The 20,328-nt window shown below is 42.6% G+C and overlaps 1 protein-coding gene across 10 annotated transcripts in view; it reads right to left on the reverse strand.

Moving 5' to 3' along the window:
- Window positions 1-20,328, reverse strand: part of LOC129824131 (adhesion G protein-coupled receptor L2-like) — a 110,065-nt gene that overhangs the window by 44,585 nt on the left and 45,152 nt on the right. For 8 of the 10 annotated variants that reach the window (XM_055883498.1, XM_055883497.1, XM_055883496.1 and 5 more), the window contains exons 3-5: window positions 15,138-15,351; window positions 11,476-11,585; window positions 8,503-9,306 (exon numbers count right to left, since the gene is read on the reverse strand). In XM_055883498.1, the coding sequence (XP_055739473.1) occupies window positions 8,503-9,306; window positions 11,476-11,585; window positions 15,138-15,351 (1,128 nt within the window). The other 2 variants (XM_055883506.1, XM_055883499.1) reach the window with 1 other exon arrangement.

A 20,328-nucleotide genomic window follows, 5' to 3' on the forward strand; every position in this document is an offset into this window, starting at 1 on the left:
AGCATTAGAGGAGTTTCACTCTTCAACACATGTACGTGTTCTGAAACTCACACCCCTGTAGTAAATTCAAATGAGTCCTTGGAGTTTGGAATATATCTGAGGAATTATACAGGTATCAAATACAGTTATATATGCACACAACATATACAGTACATTTGGGTCCATTTGTTTTGGTTTCTGTCTTATCCGCTAAAACACCTAATATAGACATATAAATCGGCTTTACCTGGCTCTCGTAGGATGAGCTTTGCAAAAAGGGTGGATGCAAAGGTTGTTGGCATAGTAGGAGAAGACACAGTCGTGGTAATATACTGACTACCGGTCTCTGTAAAAAGCAGAGAATCGTAGTGATTTGGTTCAAATTACAACTTTTACTGTGGGGCCCCATGAATCTTAAAAAGGGCTGACACCAATTAGTCGACTGGTCAAACATTTGGTCGATAGGCTGTCGACCAAGATTGTTTTTAGTCGAGCAGTAGCAAATATATCTATATTTTTTATGGCAAAAGACACCTGTCTTATTCGCGGCCATCTCAGTGAACTAATCCATTGCGGAGGCTGAGACTAATCCATTGCGGAGGCCGTGGGGATGGCACAGTCCAAGAAGAAGGAGTGTGGCTAAGATGCACAATGCATATCTCACTCCATAATGCGCTCCCTCCTGCCAATTTGTGCACATTCATTGTTTCATAATTCATCGTGTGAATTGTTTGCCTTTCATTGTTAGTTCCCCATTACATACACTACATGACCAAAAGAATGTGGACACCTGCTCGTCGAACATCTCATTACAAAACCATGGGCATTAATATAGAGTTGGTTCCCCCCTTTGCTGCTCCTGGTATCCGCCAAACCCAGATTTGTCTGTGGGACTGCCTGATGGTGAAGCGTGATTCATCACTCCAGAGCCTGCATTTCCACTGCTCCAGAGTCCCATGACGGCAAGCTTTACACCACTCCAGCCGACGCGTGGCATTGCGGATGGTGATCTTAGGCTTGTGTGCGGCTGCTCGGCCATGGAAACCCATTTCATGAAGCTCCCGACTAACAGTTATTGTGCTGACATTGCTTCCAGTGTGTAGTTTGGAACCTGGTAGTAAGTGTTGCAACTGAGAACAGATTATTTTTACGCGCTACCGTTCTGTGAGCTTGCGTGGCCTACCACTTTGCGGCTGAGCCGTTGTTTCTCTTAGACATTTCTACTTCACAATAACAGCACTTACAGTTGACCTGGGCAGGTCTAGCAGGGCAGAAATTTGTCGAACTGACTTGTTGGAAAGGTGGCATCCTATGATAGTGCCACGTTGAAAGTCACTGAGCTCTTCAGTAAGGCCATTCTACTGCCAATGTTTGATAAACATCTCAGCAACGGGTGTGGCTGAAATAGCCAAATCCACTCATTTGAAGGGGTGTCCACATACTTTTGTATATACGGTGTATATCACCAGTAGTGAATTTACCGTTAATTCCTATAACTTATTTTTTTGCTTACGGTAATTTCTGTTAATGCATTCAATAGCTTATATTCTTATTCAGGTCTTTACCGTTCTCATTGTCAGAGTGGATACGTTGTTTGCAGAGCGGACAACCTATGCTACACCTGTGAGAAACAAGTTTAAGTTAATTGCATTCAATTTATGAATTTTGTAAGGACATGCACCTGATTACGCATAGAAGTAGGCCTATAGGCTACATGTCCTGCGCGCAAATGTAGGCATATAAATGTGCACATTTGGGGATTTGGTAGTATTTCTGATTGGCTTAATGCACCACCACTAATGACCTGTGGAGCTTCTCAAAGTAATGTTTTCGTCACCTCAAACAGCAAGCAAACAAAGTCTGTTTTTCCATCCATTGATAATAACAATAGTTCCTCAATGTACCTGAAAAATCTTTCCACCGCTCTCCCTTTCCATAACCACTCAGCGTGCTCTGATCCAGTGGAAACATCACAAAATAGGCCCACCTGATTACTTCTTATCCCTTGTGCAAATAACCTACAGCTGTGTCTGACCCAAGTTCATTGGCGCTGTAAATCAAATCAAACTTTATTTGCCACATGCGTCGAATACAAGTGTAGACTTCACCGTGAAATGCTTACTTACAAGCCCTTAACCAACAGTGCAGTTCAAGAAAATATTCACCAAGTAGGTAAAAATAAAATGTAATAATAAAAAGTAACACAATAAGTAAGTCAGTGTGCTGGGGTACAGACTAGTTGAGGTACATGTAGGTGGGGGCGGAGTGACTATGCAAACAAACAGCGAGTAGCAGCAGTGTACGATTTTTATGAAATGCTCAGCAGTCTAATGGCTTGGGGTAGAAGCTGTTGAGGAGGCTTTTGGTCCTAGACTTGGCGCTCCGGTACCACATGCCGTGCGGGAGCAGAGAAAACAGTCTATAACTTGGGTGACTGGAGTCTCTGACAATTTTGAGGATCTGGGGGCCCATGCAAAATCTTTTCAGTCTCCTGAGGGGGAAAAGGTTTTGTCGTGCCCTCTTTACGACTGTCTTGGCATGTTTGGACCATGATGGTTCATTGGTGATGTGGACACCAAGGAACTTGAAACTCTCAAACTGCTCCACTACAGCCCCGTCAATGTTAATGGGGGCCTGTTCGGCCCGCCTTTTCCTGTAGTCCACGATCAGCTCCTTTGTCTTGCTCACATTGAGGGAGAGGTTGTTGTCCTGACACCACACTGCCAGTTCTCTATTCTCCTCCCTATAGGCCGTCTCATCGTTGTTGGTGATCAGGCCTACCATGTGGTGTCATCAGCAAACTTAATGATGGTGTTGGAGTCGTGTTTGGCCACGCAGTCGTGGGTGAACAGGGAATACAGGAGGGGACTAAGTACACACCCCTGAGGGGCCCCAGTGTTAAGGATCAGCGTGGCAGACGTATTGTTGCCTACTCTTACCACCTGGGGGCGGCCCGTCAGGAAGTCCAGGATCCAGTTGCAGAGGGAGGTGTTTAGTCTCAGAGTCTTTAGCTTAGTGATGAGCTTCGTGGGCACTATGGTGTTGAACGCTGAGTTGTAGTCGATGAACATCATTCTCACATAGGTGTTCCTTTTGTCCAAGTGAGAAAGGGCAGTGTGGAGTGCGATTGAGATTGCGTCATCTGTGGATCTGTTGGGGCGGTATGCGAATTGGAGTGGGTCAAGTGTGTCCAGGAGAATGCTGTTGATGTTAGCCATGACCAGCCTTTCAAAGCACTTCATGGCTTCCGACATGAGTGCCACGGGGCGGTAATCATTTAGGCAGGTTACCTTCACTTCCTTGGGCACAGGGACTATGGTGGTCTGCTTGAAACATGTAGGTATTACAGACTCAGTCAGGGAGAGGTTGAAAATGTCAATGAAGACACTTGACAGTTGGTCCACGCATGGTTTGAGTACACGTCCCGGTAATCCGTCTTACCCAGTGGCTTTATGAATGTTGACCTGTTTAAAGGTTTTGTTCACATCGGCTACCGAGAGCGTTATCATACAGTCATACAGAACAGCTGGTGCTCTTGTGCATGCTTCAGTGTTGCTTGCCTCGAAATGAGCATAAAAGGCATTTACCTCGTCTGGTAGGCTCGCGTCACTGGGCAGCTCACGTCTGGGTTTCCCTTTGTATTCTGTAATAGTTTTCAAGCCCTGCCACATCCGACGAGCATCAGAGCTGGTGTAGTAGGATTCAATCTTAATCCTGTATTGACGCTTTGCTTGTTTGACGGTTCGTCTGAGGCATAGCGGGATTTCTTCTAAGCGATTAGTCTCCCGCTACTTGAAAGCGGCAGATCTAGCCTTTAGCTTGATGTGGATGTTGCCTGTAAACCATGGCTTCTGGTTGGGATATGTATGTACAGTCACTGTGGGGATGATGTCATCGATGCACTTATTGATGAAGCCAATGACTGAGGTGGTGTATTCCTCAATGCTATTGGATGAATCCTGGAACATATTCCAGTCTGTGCTAGTAAAACAGTCCTGTAGCTTAGTATCCACGTCATCTGACCAGTTCCGTATTGATATTCTATATGTGGCAAGTTTGCTAGAGCAAGCTTCAGGCCAAACCCAAGATAACAGTTGATATAATGTTTTAAGTTCATTGCATACAGGCCATGCATAGCCAATGTGATTCATACGATATGTATTTTCTACCTGCAGGCTGCAATGTTTTTATTTGTTGGTTTCATGTAGGCTATCTTTTACATAGTTGGAAATGAAAATAGAAGTTACTTTTGTGTCTTATTTCATCAAAGAGCGCTGAAAGCATCAGACAAGGTCAATGCATATAGTTGATTTTATTAAAACACATAGGGTGTGTCTACAGTTGAAGTCGGAAGTTTATATACACTTAGGTTAGAGTCATTAAAACTCATTTTTCAACCACTCCACAAATTTCTTGTTAACAAACTATAGTTTTGGCAAGTCGGTTAGGACATCTACATGACACAGATAATTTTTCCAACAATTGTTTACAGACAGATTATTTCATTTATAATTCACTGTATCACAATTCCAGTGGGTCAGAAGTTTACATACACTAAGTTGACTGTGCCTTTAAACAGCAAGCATACTTCCAAAGTTGTGGCAAAATGGCTTTTGCCACAACAAAGTCAGGACAACAAAGTCAAGGTATTGGAGTGATCGTCACAAAGCCACGACCTCAATCCTATAGAAAATTTGATGGCAGAACTGAAAAAGCGTGTGCGAGCAAGGAGGCCTACAAACCTGACTCAGTTACACAAGCTCTGTCAGGAGGATTGGGCCAAAATTCACCCAACTCATTGTGGGAAGCTTGTGGAAGGCTACCCAAAACGTTTGACCCAAGTTAAACAATTTAAAGGCAATGCTACCAAAAACTATTTGAGTGTATGTAAACTTCTGACCCACTGGGAATGTAATGAAAGAAATAAAAGCTGAAAGAAATCATTCTCTCTCCTATTATTCTGACATTTCAAAATAAAGTGGTGATCCTAGCTGACCTAAGGCAGGGAATTTTTACTAGGATTAAATGTCAGGAATTGTGAAAAACTGAGTTTAAATGTATTTGGCTAAGGTGTATGTAAACTTCCAACTTCAACTGTATATATGGACAAATACATCCATTTTGAATTTTATATCGTTTTTTTGCATCTCTGGGTTACATCAATTCCCAGGTTAATTTCATGTTTTTATGTACATCTGAGCTATTGCCGTTCAAGTAGGGAGAAATTCAGCTGGTATGACGTAGCATTACAATAAATCTTCTCTCACCGCACTAGAAGTTAATAGGAATATGACTTTTAAATCGCCTATCACATCTATCATACATGTCAGATCTCTCAATACTGGCCGATGTGGGAGGTTGTCTTCACTTAAACGAGCTATTGATCATATTTTTGCGATATTCCTACCTCGATAAATGTGTAATTTAACAGAGGGTCCACCACATTTCTCCTATTAGTCTGCCTCTTCAGTCCAGGGTGCATTGCCTTTGCGAATGTCAGACTTCACTCTGCAAGGCACATCGATCTGCAGGTTGAACATGGTGAGATTGTAGACTACTAAATTGATAGTGCAGTTTGTTAAGCCGATTTTACAGTGAACTAGCTACTTCACATGCTGATGTTGACTTTCGTATTATGGTGTGAAGCTATGTTTGCTAGGGCGGCAGGTAGCCTAGTGGTTAACAGCAATAGGCCATTAACCGAAAGGTCGCTGGTTTGAACACGCAAGATGGAACAATCTACCGTTCTGCCCTTGAGCAAGGCAGTTAACCCCCAACAACTACTCCTCAAGCGCCAATGACATCGATTAAGGCATGCCTCCCCACCTCTCTGATTCAGAGGGGTTGGGTTAAAAGCGGAAGACACATTTTGGTTGAATGCATTCAGTTGTGCAAGGTATCCCCTAGCTAGCCGACGAGCCCATAGAAAGAGCATTGCGTTGTGGGTTTTGTAGTCGACTTGAGCTGTAGTCGACTTCCACAACAATCACATGTTGCTACCAACCTTATTATAACGACAAAGTGAAACACTTGTTCACAGTTTTATTTAACACAGTAAATTATAGTAATTTGTGGATTTTTCCTTTAATGAACACAATTAGTTCTCTCTCTGCACCTCAAGTGCGTGTTGGTATCAGTGAGAGAGAGAGTCGTTCTTTTAGCACCACAGGATCACCCTGCAGAACAGGTTGTTTAATTCCTCTCTGTACTAAACATGAACCATTTACTTTCATGTGCCTACCTATGCCATTCACAAAAGCCTAGTGGAATCTTGCAGCTGGCATAGCCTTGCTTCTCTATCTGCCTTCCTCTATGTGCAGTTCAATCGTTTCATAAAATTACACTTTTTAAAAAATGTACTAATTTTACCATTATTTAACTAGGCAAGTCAGTTAAGAACAAACTCTTATTTTCAATGACGGCCTAGGAACAGTGGCCCTGTTCAGGGGCAGAACAACAGATTTTTACCTTTTCAGCTCGGGGATTCGTTCTTGCAACCTTTCGGTTACTAGTCCAACGCTCTAACCACTAGGCTACCTGCCACCCCACTTAATGATATGCAGAGGCCAGTTATGAATGCAAATATATACGTTTCAATTCCAGTAGCAGAACTGTAGCTCGAACAAGTATTCTTAAACTAAAAAGGGTCAAATAATCAACAACTGTGTAGGTACTGTGTGGTTGTTCTCATCATTACGTCTATCGCATGCGAGCCAGCGAGTTTGTTTGTGTCTGGCTCTCTGGTCTTTGCGTTAGCTGTAGCGTTAGCTGTAGCGTTAGCTGTGATAACAGAACACTGTGAAGCCCCTTGATTGGAAATGCACTGCCATGCGGACTCCTCTTCTCTTTTTCCGTGTGGCTGTTATAAGACATTGAGGGTAGTTATGATAATTCAGTTGGTAATTACATTTACATTAATCTTACCCTGAGCATCCAAAACGGGCCGTTTGCATGCACATACATGCCAGTTCGGCCATGGAGAACTAGCTCATTAGAATTCTAGTATTTATTCTGTTCTATTCTACACGGTCTACTTAATTGAGTGCTTTGGTTGGGTTGGGCACACAGAGACTCAACCTCTGACCTTCATGTCAAGAGCTCACGGCCACCGTCTGTCTGTCTGTCTGTCTGTCTGTCTGTCTGTCTGTCTGTCTGTCTGTCTGTCTGTCTGTCTGCTGGGCAGATATACATGTGGAGGGAGCAAAGGGAAAACAAACAGACGTGTTGACAGGTGGTCAGCGTGTCCATGGATACGTTGCCCTTGGACACAAGAGGTCGGGGATCAGATTTCACAACCTTAACGTTAATCTAGCCTGGGACCCTCACTCACTTCGTTTTCAATATCGTTTTACTCCAACTTGAACCCCCCGACGTCAGCGTGGTAGCATGTTCCCCCCACAGTGACTTACACAGTTCGTTAGCGGCGACTTAGCCGAGCTCTCAGTGGTAAGGAGGAAGCTGCATCCCAACGTCATGCCAGCATGGTATAGAGTTGATCGTTCCTTGTCGAGTGCAGTGCGTTAGTGGGGACTTAGTCTAGTTTTTAGGGATAAGGAGGCTACAGGCAGGTAATTACGCCCATTATCACACAGCGTGATGTAAGAGCCCTGTCTGATGACACGCACGTCTGTCTCTCCTCAGACACTTCACAGATTAATTTAAAACCCTACACCGTCTGATAGATATCAATTTCAGCGGATGGTCCTTTCTATTATTTTTTTCTTCAACAGCGCTCAAGTCACTATTCTAACCTTGTCATCCGGGCCATGATTCCCCGGCATTACCGCCACCTAGCCACACGGTACCTTAACTCTGGGTTTTAACACCAACCCCCACAAAATGATGGAGATTGTCTCAATCACGGGTAAATGAGGGGCCGTCAACAACACGGTTGATCGGGTAGCCATAGCAACAGATGTCCGAATCGGATCCAAAAGCAAGGAAAGGAAAGTGGGGATGGGATAACCTTCTGTCATACCGTGTGCAATATTTCAGAATCCCATTCCGGGGCATTAAAGGGAAGTTCACAAGGCCACTGCTCATAATGGATTGGGATAAGACCTGAGATTAGAGAATTTGATAGGGTCCAAGTGGAGAGGGAGTGCTTGAGCTTGCCTTATGGTAATAAAGGAAGCAAGGCTTTCCAGCGGATGCCTTGTGCCAGACTGCGAAGCCCCTAAGGGAGTTATACCCCGTTCCAAGGTATAACTGTAATTTTCTGTTTACTCATGAGGCCTTTCCCCAGGACTTACCAAACCCCACTATTCTCTGAATCACACCTGTATTGTTTTCAAAATAAACAAATCTGTCATCATGAGACTTATATACACCCCCCCACACACACAGGAATATGTTCAGCACCTGACACAAACACAACACAAACGGCTGTATACTAAACTGAAATATGTGTTTGTAACTTTACAGCAATCATCTATTGAAATTAGGTTTGTGAAATTCAATGTACACATGCAGATCTCAAGTCAGGACTCATCTGAAACAGGCCACACTGTGACTGAGACGTACCGTCAGCAGGGTCTTTCTCCGCGTCAAACTCCAGGTCGTAGCGCAGGATGTAAAAGTTATTCCACACGTACAGCTGGTTATCTCTGGGGTTGTAATCCACAGCAGCGATGTACTGGTACTGGTTGGGGAACAGGATGTCTGTGTACTCTCCCTGGCTCAGCTTGGTGTTGTAGATGTAGTCGATGTGGCTCTTGGGCGCCTCGCTCTCGTTCTCCTCGTAGGTGGACCGCACCACGTGCAGCACGCCGCACACCATGAAGGCATTGGAGGCGGATCTCTTGTCGTACGCCGTCTCCCAGGTGGCCTCGAAGCGGAGCGTGTATGGGTTGAGCTGTGAGACCACGATGCGCCCGTTGTTCTGCTCCGTGGCGTAGATTACCCACAATCCCCGCTCATCGACAGCGAGGTCTATGTCCGTCTTGCCGCCCCAGCGGTACGGCGAAGTGTCGTGATAGTTGGCGTTGGCCACGATGGCTTCACCGCTCTTGATGCGCGTGCGGAGATCAAATTTTACGATGTTGCGCGTGCGCTCCTTGTTGAAGAAGATGGCTCCGTCGTAGGCCACGAAGCCGGTGCCGTCGACTCGATGTGGGAGTTTATAGGTGGTAGTCTGGCGGCCATTTTTTAAGTCCTCCAGGGAGTTGTACTCAATCAGAGTGTCGGTGCGGTACGGCGTCCAGGGCATGAAGAAGACCTTGTCTCTGGCCTGCAGGGGGTCTTTACACCACGACCCTGCCTGTTGCTCTGCCTCAAACACAAACGTGGGCTCCCCCACCTCCATCAGGGTCCCGGGACAAATGAAAACTTGTGAGGGAGAGGGAGACAGAAAGATGGGTTTAAGTAAAGAAAATAAGCAGAGTATCAACACAAAATATTTCATCAAGGTATTGTAGTGAGTATATTTTTCGCTGCTGTCTGAGTAGAGTGTGGGACAAAGACATGTGGCACTGTCATTGAACTAGCGCTGAGTGCCATTGCTTGTGAATAGAGGGAAAAATAAAAGTGCAGAAGTGAATAAAGGACTTGCTTCTTTATAGAGTCTGTCTGCCATACACGTTGACTGTGTGGGACAAAAAAAAAGTTAAACAAAAGGAGGAAAAAACCTGTAAATGCAAGACATGTAAGGGATGGGAGAGGTAGCTAGGGCTGAAGTGTATACTGGAACATGTTATAATTCCAACTTGTGACACTGACTGTGAAAATGGTCGAACTGCACATGCTTACTGAAAAAGCACACAGAAGACAAAATGATAAGGGATAAGACTTCACGTCTTGTGGAGAGACCAAATGACATAGTCTGGATGGAGGTGGCAGCAAAGCTGGGATAAAATGATGAGGGTGGAGCTTTGGGAGAAGACAGGACAACAACAGTAGAGGCTGGAACTCTACATCATAACAGACAAAAAAAGAAACCTTTGATGGGTGAGGGAGGCCATGGCAAGTGTCCCATTGGAATCCTATGGATTGGTTTTAGATGAGAAAGGCAGGTGACCATCACGTGCTATGGGTGCGATCAAAGGGTATTGCCAAGCAGAACAAGACTAAGCCAGAAGAAAATTCTGAACTTTATTTAAAAAATAAATAATAATAATTACTCTCATACTAAGTAGGTAAGCGGGGGTATCATTCCTAATGTAATCCACCTCATGAGTCAGTGATGATCGTTCTGATAAGATGTCATGTGTTCATGTGGACCAGAAATATATTTCAATCTTCTAGACTGCTTTAAAAAAATTGCCTTTGAAATTCTAATTGTCTCCCAGAGTAGCAATCAACACCCTATCGGGGTTTGGGGTGGGTGTTAAGACTAGAGAGGCAATCAGAAGAGAGGAGACAAGAGGGAGGGTTGTATTGCACACCACATAACAGGGGGCTGGGGGGGACGGGGGGTAAGACTGGACCACTCATTTACCTTTTTGTTCCACTTCTATTTTAGGCATTGGAAAAGAAAGAAAGCAAAAAAGAAAGAGTGCAAGAGGGAGAGAAAGGTTATCGTGAGTCAACTACCAGGTACACGAGAAGGTTAGAGGATATGATCGATAGAGGACCAAGAGATGCCTGTTTTGGGGGAACAAGAAAAATACTGAGGGAAAAAATAGGACATTATCAGGCCTTATAATATGAAAGCAGTCAGGTTAGGGCTGGAGTCAAACACTGTTTAACCGATCACGATTCCGTGCTTTTCTTGCCATCAAAATAATATGTCTAGCCTGGTCACTGACCGCATCGGTAATAATCAGGCCACAGTACTTTCAAATGAATTGTTTGACATAAAGAAACATTGTAGCGTTTCTGAAATCACTTTTCAGTTTAAAATCAGATACAATTCTTAGAGAAACAGCAAAATAGTTATTTTTGGCAGTATTGAATGGAGCAGTATTTACATAAAAACTTTAAAGACACAAATCTAAACTAAATTCCAAAGACTGCTTCGGCCAACCACAGAACATAACTTGTTGCTAATGTTACAGGCGAAATTTCCCTAATGAGCCAAAAAATACAATTGCAAGTGAACAATATTGAGTTCCTTCATTAAAGCAGTGCAGCAACAAACGGAAGAGGGAAAGATCCTAGTGAGACAACCGAGGAACAAGAATGACTGAAACTTAGAAGGAGAGAAAGCATAGAGGTTAATTTGGAAAATATACACGAGAGGAAGGAACATTTGATGAGAAATGAAGAGGTAAAGCAAAAATATTATTTCAGAAAGTAAATCTCCACTGAATTACATAACAGAAAAAAGGTTGCATTTTACAAGAGTCAGATTTTTAAAGAAAAATAAGTAAATATTACATATGTTTTGGTATCAACTGTATATTGTTTAATAATAGACTACAAACAAACATTACACACAAGATAATACATATCCCCCCAACAGGATCCCACTAAATAAGTAATGGTTGTAATAAACCTAACAATACGTTGAAGAAACATCACATAGTAGCACTGCATAATTAAAGGGCGAATACTTACTGTATGGGACACACTCATACTGAACCTCTAGATACTTGTAGGTACCAGGGCAGGGGTCAGGGAACACATCCGAGCCAGTCACAACCACACATTGGGTACGGTTATTGCACCTGGGAAAAGATGGATCACAAACAATTCAGCAATGACACAAACTACTATAACATCCCAGGAGTGGTATTAGGGTGAGAGAAACACATGAATAATACATAGCCACTTCCCTCTTCCCTCCACACACTTATTCAAATCAAGTTCGCAGCATTGCTGTGGTGAAGGATATAAAAATCCTATTCATCAGAGTAGGGCCTTGATTCAATATGCTGTATTGTCGACGTCAACTTAACAAGTTGAGGGAGGAAGAGAAGAATCATTTGGGGGGAATAAATAAAAGAGAGAAACAGTAAATAGATATAAAGAGAGACACACACAGACATAAAAATAAAGAGTGGAAGAACTGTGTAAAGAGCTGAAGACCGGTCTGGAGTATATTACGCGATGTTGATGAGAATGTCACCTTATCAGACCCATATACCCACTGAGACCACTCACCCACACAGAGAACAATTTAAATTGTACACAACAGGCAGGGTAATTGCCTGTTTCAAGCGGGTCAACCGAAACACAGAATGCTCACCATTATTTGCTATGGGAGGCTCCCGAGCCTTTGCTATAGGAGCTAGTTATTTGCCTTATAACTTGAGTTCACCTTGGCTATGAAGTAGAATGTGCGACCCTTAAATTAAAACGGTTTCAATTGTGTGTGTGTGTGTGTGTTTCGCGAGTGCAACAGAGTGAGAGATGGAGGGGGAAAGAGAGGAAAATAGAATAACTGATTTTGTATAAATATAGGATAAAATTGTCTCCACTTCAATCAAGCTCTCTTGAGGCTGAAGGATTGAGAAGGCAGCGACAACAGCAGAAGCAAACGGTTATCCATGACAAGTTGTTGTTTTTTTAAAGCCCCCAAAAAATAGCGACTTAACAATTTGCAGGCCGGTTTAGTGATAAATATTTGAGAAGGTCAAATGCAAAGTCGTGCAAGTCGGACAGATCTCTCAGAATCACCGCCGAAGCAAAGAGCCTAGCTGTCCCTCAAAAGCCGAAAAGGACAGCTTTTAGTGTGACAGCCAAGAACAAATTAGGTTGTTATCAGACCTGCTACAAAACTTTGCCGTGACCCAGTGACCTTGTAGGAAATCCATGTGTAATACAATTACGTACAGATAAGACACACATGCGTAAAATGCGGTGTTCATTAACCAGTCACTTGCTGCCTATTACAACCTGCATATAAGTATGCGATTTGCATTGAGATATTGGACAATTACTTCCAACTAATGTACAGTCGGTAGACTAATCATATTCTTTCTCCTATTTCTTCCAATTGTTTGTCTAATTGTTTGTCCCCATCATCAAATGTACAACTGCAGCCGGCAGATCATTGTCATCATCACCATCATCACTACTATTACAATGACATTACAGGAGGTTGTCTGGGAGGCAGACAGACAGTGATGTCTGTTATGTGAGCTACACTTATCCACTTCCCTTCGTCAGAAAATAATAATGAAGAAAAATGTCATTATCCCCTGCCCAGGGCTATTACCCTGTCCTACTCTGAGGGAAGAGATTAGTGCTGCATGGGAAAGGGTGTGAAAAACTCTCCAGAACTTCCCCTTCATTCCAAATCCCTGCAATTAATCTGTTAGCTAGCTACAGTCTTGTGATTTTTACTCCAATGACACCAGAAATTATGAAACCAAAGAAGTTAATTTCTAGAAAAATGACTCATTACCGCCACAATGTGTTAACACTGATTTCTGTCCACTGAAACAGTGATAATTTCACCTATCATCATTTTGTGTTAATCATATTTGTATGTTTTGCTGCTTATGACCAATGGGTTGATGGCGTCTTTTAAATGATTTAAATACTTAGTAATCCCGTGTGGCTCAGTTATCCCATTTGGCTCAGTAGAGCATGGCGCTTGCAACTCCATGGTTGTGGGTTTGATTCTCACGGGGTCGCTCAGGATAAGATTGTCTGCTAAACGACAAACAAATATTTAACATATAAACCCATAGTGACATCCATGGTAACAGACAAATCCTCCAACAGCCTATTTCTCATTTTATGCAGTGTATTTATCTCCATTGTTTAAGCCAGCATCCATTATAACCAGGATTCAGACTAGCGCATCATCAGGCTGGCTGTTCTGTGGCTTAGACCTGCTGCCTGCTGCTGCCTGAACCACCCCAGGTTATTGTATCAATACTCATTATTGTCATGTCTCATTTCCTCTGATCTACTACATTAGAATAACGCACACAAGCTACAGTAGGTTTAGTGGTGTAGAGCATGATCGGGCTCTGGGCTCTTTACCACCTCCACTGACTCTCCTAAAAGCCTTTGTTAACAGATTAGTTTGAAGTGGAGTTCAGTGGGTTCTAGCCTAGGCAACAATGCAGACATGGGATAAAATACTATTTGATATAATTCCAAACACTTTATCTGGGCTCGATTGAATTTGTCTGATGCAATAGAACCAATAGAATCGTTGCAAAACCACCCATCTGGACCTCAAAGCAGGCCAGAGAAAATGCTCAAAGCATTTGAAAGATATCACATAGTATTTGAACCCAGGTCGGCTAAACCAGCACGTGAGCACTAACAGACAAATCAAGGGACACGGTGAGCATTCTCTGTCTTTGTCTCTGTCTGGTCTGTGTGCAACTGCTGAGACAAACACTGCAGTAAATGTAGCGTGACAAGCTAAATATGGGACGTCTTTATTATCTATTCAAGAGCTCATGGGAATTTTTGTGGATGCGGATGGATAAGGCAGGACCTATTTCCTAAGGTGGATGACTACATACACTCAGTAGCACACAGGTCAGAGCAGGGTACTGGCATGTTTCGGTAGGTGAGCCGGGGTTCTTGCTGACTTATGAAACGTTAATCTGGGGTCCTTTAAATACACACTTCCGGGCTGGGGCCGGCATAGCAGTCAATTTAAAGTGGTGCGTGCAGCCTAGTGGCAGTATTGCAGCTAAATGTCCTGGGAGAGTGTTACCAATATGAATGGTATTATGAGGGGGGTAGAGGCATTGCACAGGGCTGGGTGCTGGGCTGTGTCAATGCAGTACGAGTGTTGGAACAAAAAACAAATGTTGGAAACAGAGGGATTAAGAAGGAGGTTCATGTGACTCTTTTGAGACGGACAGGCTGGCTGGCTGGCTGGCTGGCTGGCTGGCTGGCTGATTGAGCAGCTGCAGTGGTACTGGTGAAGGGATGCATAGAGCATATGGTCTAGGGTTGCTACGAATGACCCCCTGTCCAGTTTTTACGGTCTAGAGTTCCACAACAATACCCCAAAAAACATCTGATTATTAAAAAGTCAAGGAAGTGTGGGTAAATTGTCTGTTTTTGGTCAGTTGAAAAGTTAACACAATTGCTAGTCTAGTAATATTAGGGTTACCACCCAAACCAAACCACTTGTTTTGATAGAAAAATTGTGGATCCAGAATCACTAGACTAGACTCTAGAATCACATACCACACATCCCTAACTAACTCCAGGTTATATTGTGTAACGAGACCTTTCTGCTCTATTACCTTTGAGATACAATCTTGTAGGCCTTGGGTGAGGTAGCAGTTGACTCTTACCTTTGTGATATGATCTTGTAGGCGTCGGGGAGGTAACAGTTGACGTTCTCCATCTGGAACGGGTCGGCGTCGCAGATCTTGTCGTCGGTGCGGCCGTAGTTGGCCGTCTCGATCATGATGACATCAGCACCGGGGCAGCGGAGATCGATGGCATATCCTTCGCAGGAGAGCTCTCTTCTGACCAGGCCAAACGGCAGGGCCGCACGACCGAACCCTGGGCGAAAGGGAGGGAGGGATAGGGAGATGAGAGAGAGAGGGAGAACGTAAAAGAGATATTAGGTAAAGTGCTGTACAAAACTGCTATAATATACTGCATTCATAGGAATGGGAGCCAAGAGGAGCCAAAAGTACCCAATAACATGGAGTCATTTGATATCTTAGGAGGTAGTACAGACTGCAGAGCATCAAAAGACAATCCATTTAATTAGTAACTGCAGACCACTCGTCCAATGTTTACAACGGTTTAAAACAGAAGAATCATAACATACAGTACAACAAGGATGAGGAAAAAGACAGTTAAATTGAATGACCAATTTCTCTACGGTCTCTTTGTTTCTGGCAAAGACATCGAAGTTGTATAGTCATTGTATAAAAGTCCATGTAACAACCCAAGAAACCAATTCAAATACACCTAAACACAATACTATAGAACACAAAATCTCTCTCTCAATTCCTCCTTCAGGACCATGGTTCGATTAAGTTTGAATGGTTAGTTTCGACAAAGGGGTACAAGCTCCCTCATTTGTTTTTTGTTTCACTTGTTTAGCTTTTCTATCAGTAGAGCAAGAGGCAGAAAAGAGCCTGAATCTCCCAGCAGCAGCATGCAATGTAATTTAATCCATTTTACAGTGTCGATGATAGAAGACTCTGAAGAGGAAAAATCTATATGCGGAGCTCAGCAGATGTGAACACCAGCCAAATATCTGTGCTTTGGGGAAAATTAACTATTTTGATCAGTTTTTGTTCCTCCCATCAACAAAGTATATTGAAACGGTTGTTTTTTTACTCTCTTTTTCTCCTAAAAGCAATAAAACATCAAGCCATAAATACCATGGAAATACATATAAAGAGATATTAAAAGAAAGCAGAGGAGAGAGAAAGAAAGAAAGAAATAGATCCATTAAAGAAAGAAAATAGGAAGGAAAGAGAAAAGAAAACGAACAGGTATGCAGTTAATTTCGAGACCAATCCCTAAGAAAACACCTCAAGTTCCAGAAATGCAAATGGTGTTCCGTTAAAGGACTAAGTGCAAGGCAGTAGCACTGCATGAGCTGTCAATAATCACTGTTGTCCGCGGCAACAGTCTGCCTCTCTGAGGGGCCAGCTCAGCTGCCATTTGTGTTTTCTGCCACTGCACTACTCTGCTAATTAGTCTCTCTTTTCAGCCTGTTACCTTCTCAGCGCTCCCATTGGCTCCTCTGCATTGTCAAGTAATAACACTAACCACCCCAGGTTTGCTTTGCACCCGTCTGCTAATTGCAACCGTACACAATTTGACAGCCAGGGCATGACGCAATTAGCAATTGTTTGAAAGAGTGGCTCAAAGTTGAAGTGATTTCGGCTTGAAACTCCTACTACCCTGAGACCTCGACCTCGGCTCACATGTCTGTCTATTTGCTTGTCATTCTAGCCTGTAGTGGTACTATGCCCTGCTCTATTATAATGGTATTCTGTGTAGGTTCCACAAATGTCGCAGACACACACTGACGAGTGTCGAGAAAGGTTTGCATACCAACGTGGATATAAAGCACCTGTAAGCCAAGAGATGAGAGTTTTTCTGAGACTCGACTAGAAGCATGAGGCACCAAACAAGCTCTCAATAGGAAATGCTTTTTTATGCATGAACCATTTTACAACAGAATGCTATGAGACCACTTCAGATTACAATATATGTGCATTCATGAATATACTGATGATAAACATGTCTGCTAATTGGTCTGTGGATTCTGCTTAGTTGAGATGTATGTGCCGTAGTCCAACTAACTGCTATAACTACTGTAACTACCCCGTGCGGCTTCAACTTCACCACAAAAACGAATGAACGGGTTTCATGGCCATTCCTCACGGAGGGAGTGACAGCTTTATCACACAGGCAGAGACTACAGAAAGTAGACAGAAAGAATACATTTCATGGGGTTTTAAGGTTTCTCACTGGAAAAACTCTCCTTTAGAGTGGACTGTAGCTCACTGTAACTTCCCCTCCCTCCTTTCCCTTCTGTCCAACAGTTAGCTATGGGCCATCTATCAGGGAACTATAGTTTACTGTATGGTCTGATCACACACAGCTGCTGTCAATTGAGGCCTAGCAATTGATTAAGCCTGGGGCTCGCCTGCCTCCTCTTCCTCAGTACAGTATAGATCCATCTGGCCATAGGGCAACAGTATATCAATTAAGGGGGAGTATCTTGACTTTAATGGGCGCACACAAGGACAAATTGCCTGGTCTCTCCACTCCCTTCAGATAGCATGGATCTCATTAATGACTCACTTACCTCTCGGTAATTGGATACGTATCATGAAAAATCACTTTTTAAAAAGTTGTAATGTTTTGAGAAAATCTAGTTTTGTTTCCTTTGGGGGAAAATAATAGAATGAAGTAAAAAGTAATTTCTTTCTGTTTGAAGACTGCACATCATGTTCTTTCAATAACCATTAGTTCAAAGCGTTCTTAACTCTTTGGCTGCGTTTACACAGGTAGCTTAATTCTTTTCACATCAGATATTTTTCAGAGCTGATCTGATTTGTCAAAAGACCAATTAGTGAAAAGAATTGGTCTGCCTGTGTAAATGAAGTGAACAGAATGGAAAACACAGGTACTCTATTTATCATTTTTTATTTAACCTTAATTTAACTAGGAAAGTCAGTTAAGACCAAATTTTTATTTACAACGACGGCCTACACTGACCAAACCCGGACGATGCTGGGCCAATTGTGCTCTGCCCAATGGGACTCCCAATCACGGCCGGTTGTGATACAGCATGGATTTGAACCAGGGTGTCTGTAGTGATGCCTTTAGCACTGAGATGCAGTGCCTTAGACCAATGTGCCACACGGGCATGACACATTTACAATGTATCCACTTAGATTTTTTTGGAACATCACTGTGAATGTTGGAGACTTTCATTAAAAGTTAAATGGTTTACGCGGGGGGAGAAACATTTGTGTGTGTGCATGAGTGTCAATGTCTTGAGGAAGTGTGAAAAGCTTTTCATCTCATGGCTCTGTGTAACTTTGTTTGACTTCTCTGTTCCAACTTTGCAGCGGTAGGAAAATAACTGCCACAGGACACAAGCATGTCGGGCAGCCAGCTGCAGTTCAGAACAGTTCAGAAAACAGGAGGGAAAATCTATAGCACATCGTGTGTGTGTGTGTGTGTGTGTGTGTGTGTGTGTGTGTGTGTGTGTGTGCGTGCGTGCGTGCGTGCGTGCGTGCGTGCGTGCGTGCGTGCGTGTGTGTGTGTGTGTAAAAAAAGAAAAGAAAGGAGCAAGGCTTTATCGCTCCTTCAGACTAACATTAAATCATCCTACATAAGGCTGGCACAATAACCGTATAATCGCGTAACCGATAATGAATTGCCCAAAGCATAGTTCTGAGATATTGAGCAATAAAGTTTCCACATTCCAGATCTCTGAACTGTTTTGTAGTGAATTCTTCTTTTGATCACCCATTCTGGTACTCACTCTAAATGTACCTGAAGTGTAGAGCATCGAAATCCAAAGACATTTGAAATTCATGTCCATCACACATTTGTTAAAGTAAAAATGACAAATACACTATATCCTATGGAGAACTAGCAGCATTGCTAAAGCTTAGCTCTGGATGACTAAACTGATATATGTTTCTGGTGTCTGACACCCAAAGTATGTAAACTACTTGCTAGTCATCAATAAAATGTTTGTAATTTTAGTAAAATAACCCTTCCATGGAGGTTTTCATATTGCTATAGAACTAGTCAAAAACAGCAATGCCTCTCTAAGAACCTTAAACATGCTCTAAGACACCTGTATTTATTTATTTTTGACCATAAAGAGCTTACGTTATGGCCATTCTTCAGAAAAGTTGTGGAAAAAAATCGAAGTAATTGAAAAAGAGGACCAGAACCTATGATATGAATAATCAAGGACTTGGGAGTCCCAAGGTTCTATCTGCAAAATATATGGTTTTGAGATAATCGTTCTTTAATTATTATTTTTTTAAGTCCCAGATCTCAGAACTGTTTTTGTGATGTCTTCCTCTTTCATGGCTCAATAAGTATATCACCCTCCATCCAATTATTTTTGATTGACAATCCATCATTGTGTGATTGGGCTGCAGATAGAACCGTATAGCAGCAAGTTAAAAGGTGTTTGTGCAGATAGAACGTTCAGATAATTTACAAAAAAATTATATAATAAACTATATTATTTATTTTTATCTGACATATCTCACATGTAAAGGACCACCTAAAGAGCAACTACGTTAATGACACAATTTTGACCAAAATGTCCGATATAACCTTCTAGTCCCAAGGTCAAGAATTATTAACAATAACGTGAACAAAAAAAATGTATCATCATAATCGCCTTAACAAGTTTATTTCCAGAGGGGGGAGGGATTCAACTTTATTTTCAAGCAGATAGTTTACCCAATAGCAATTATTCATGTTTACATGAAAAGGGTAAAATTGCAATCATTTTACGAGCATAGTCAGAAGAAGCTTCATTTCCAAAAGTTACAAGCAGCCAAGCGTATACATTTTTTAGATGGGGGTGTCACCAACGCTGTGTTGTATTAATTAGGTAAGTCGTAGCTATTTTTCAAAGATGCATTATGATACATTACAAGCTCAAAACAAACAAAAATACAATTATCACTATAATTGTTGTCATTTGCATGACAATTAATCGTTACCCGAAATTCCATAAACGCCACAGTCTTAATCCTACGGCTGCATCCAGCAGGCCAGTATATAATATACTAAATAGAATGCGCAATTGAATTGCCATGGAAACCGCTGTACACATTTTCTCTGTGTCATAATTGGCTGTGATCCCCTATTCCTGGCCCTGTTGACACGGCGACGCCTTATCAGGCATTCTGGTCAGTGACTGACTGACTGACTGACTAGGGGAAAGAAAATAGGCTTTTCAGATTCCTCCCCCTGACCAGCCAACGGTAAGCCTGCTATTTGAGCTCAAGTGAGCACAGAGTA

Source organism: Salvelinus fontinalis, chromosome 26 (genome assembly GCF_029448725.1).
Source record: "Salvelinus fontinalis isolate EN_2023a chromosome 26, ASM2944872v1, whole genome shotgun sequence".
Classification (NCBI taxonomy): domain Eukaryota; kingdom Metazoa; phylum Chordata; class Actinopteri; order Salmoniformes; family Salmonidae; genus Salvelinus; species Salvelinus fontinalis.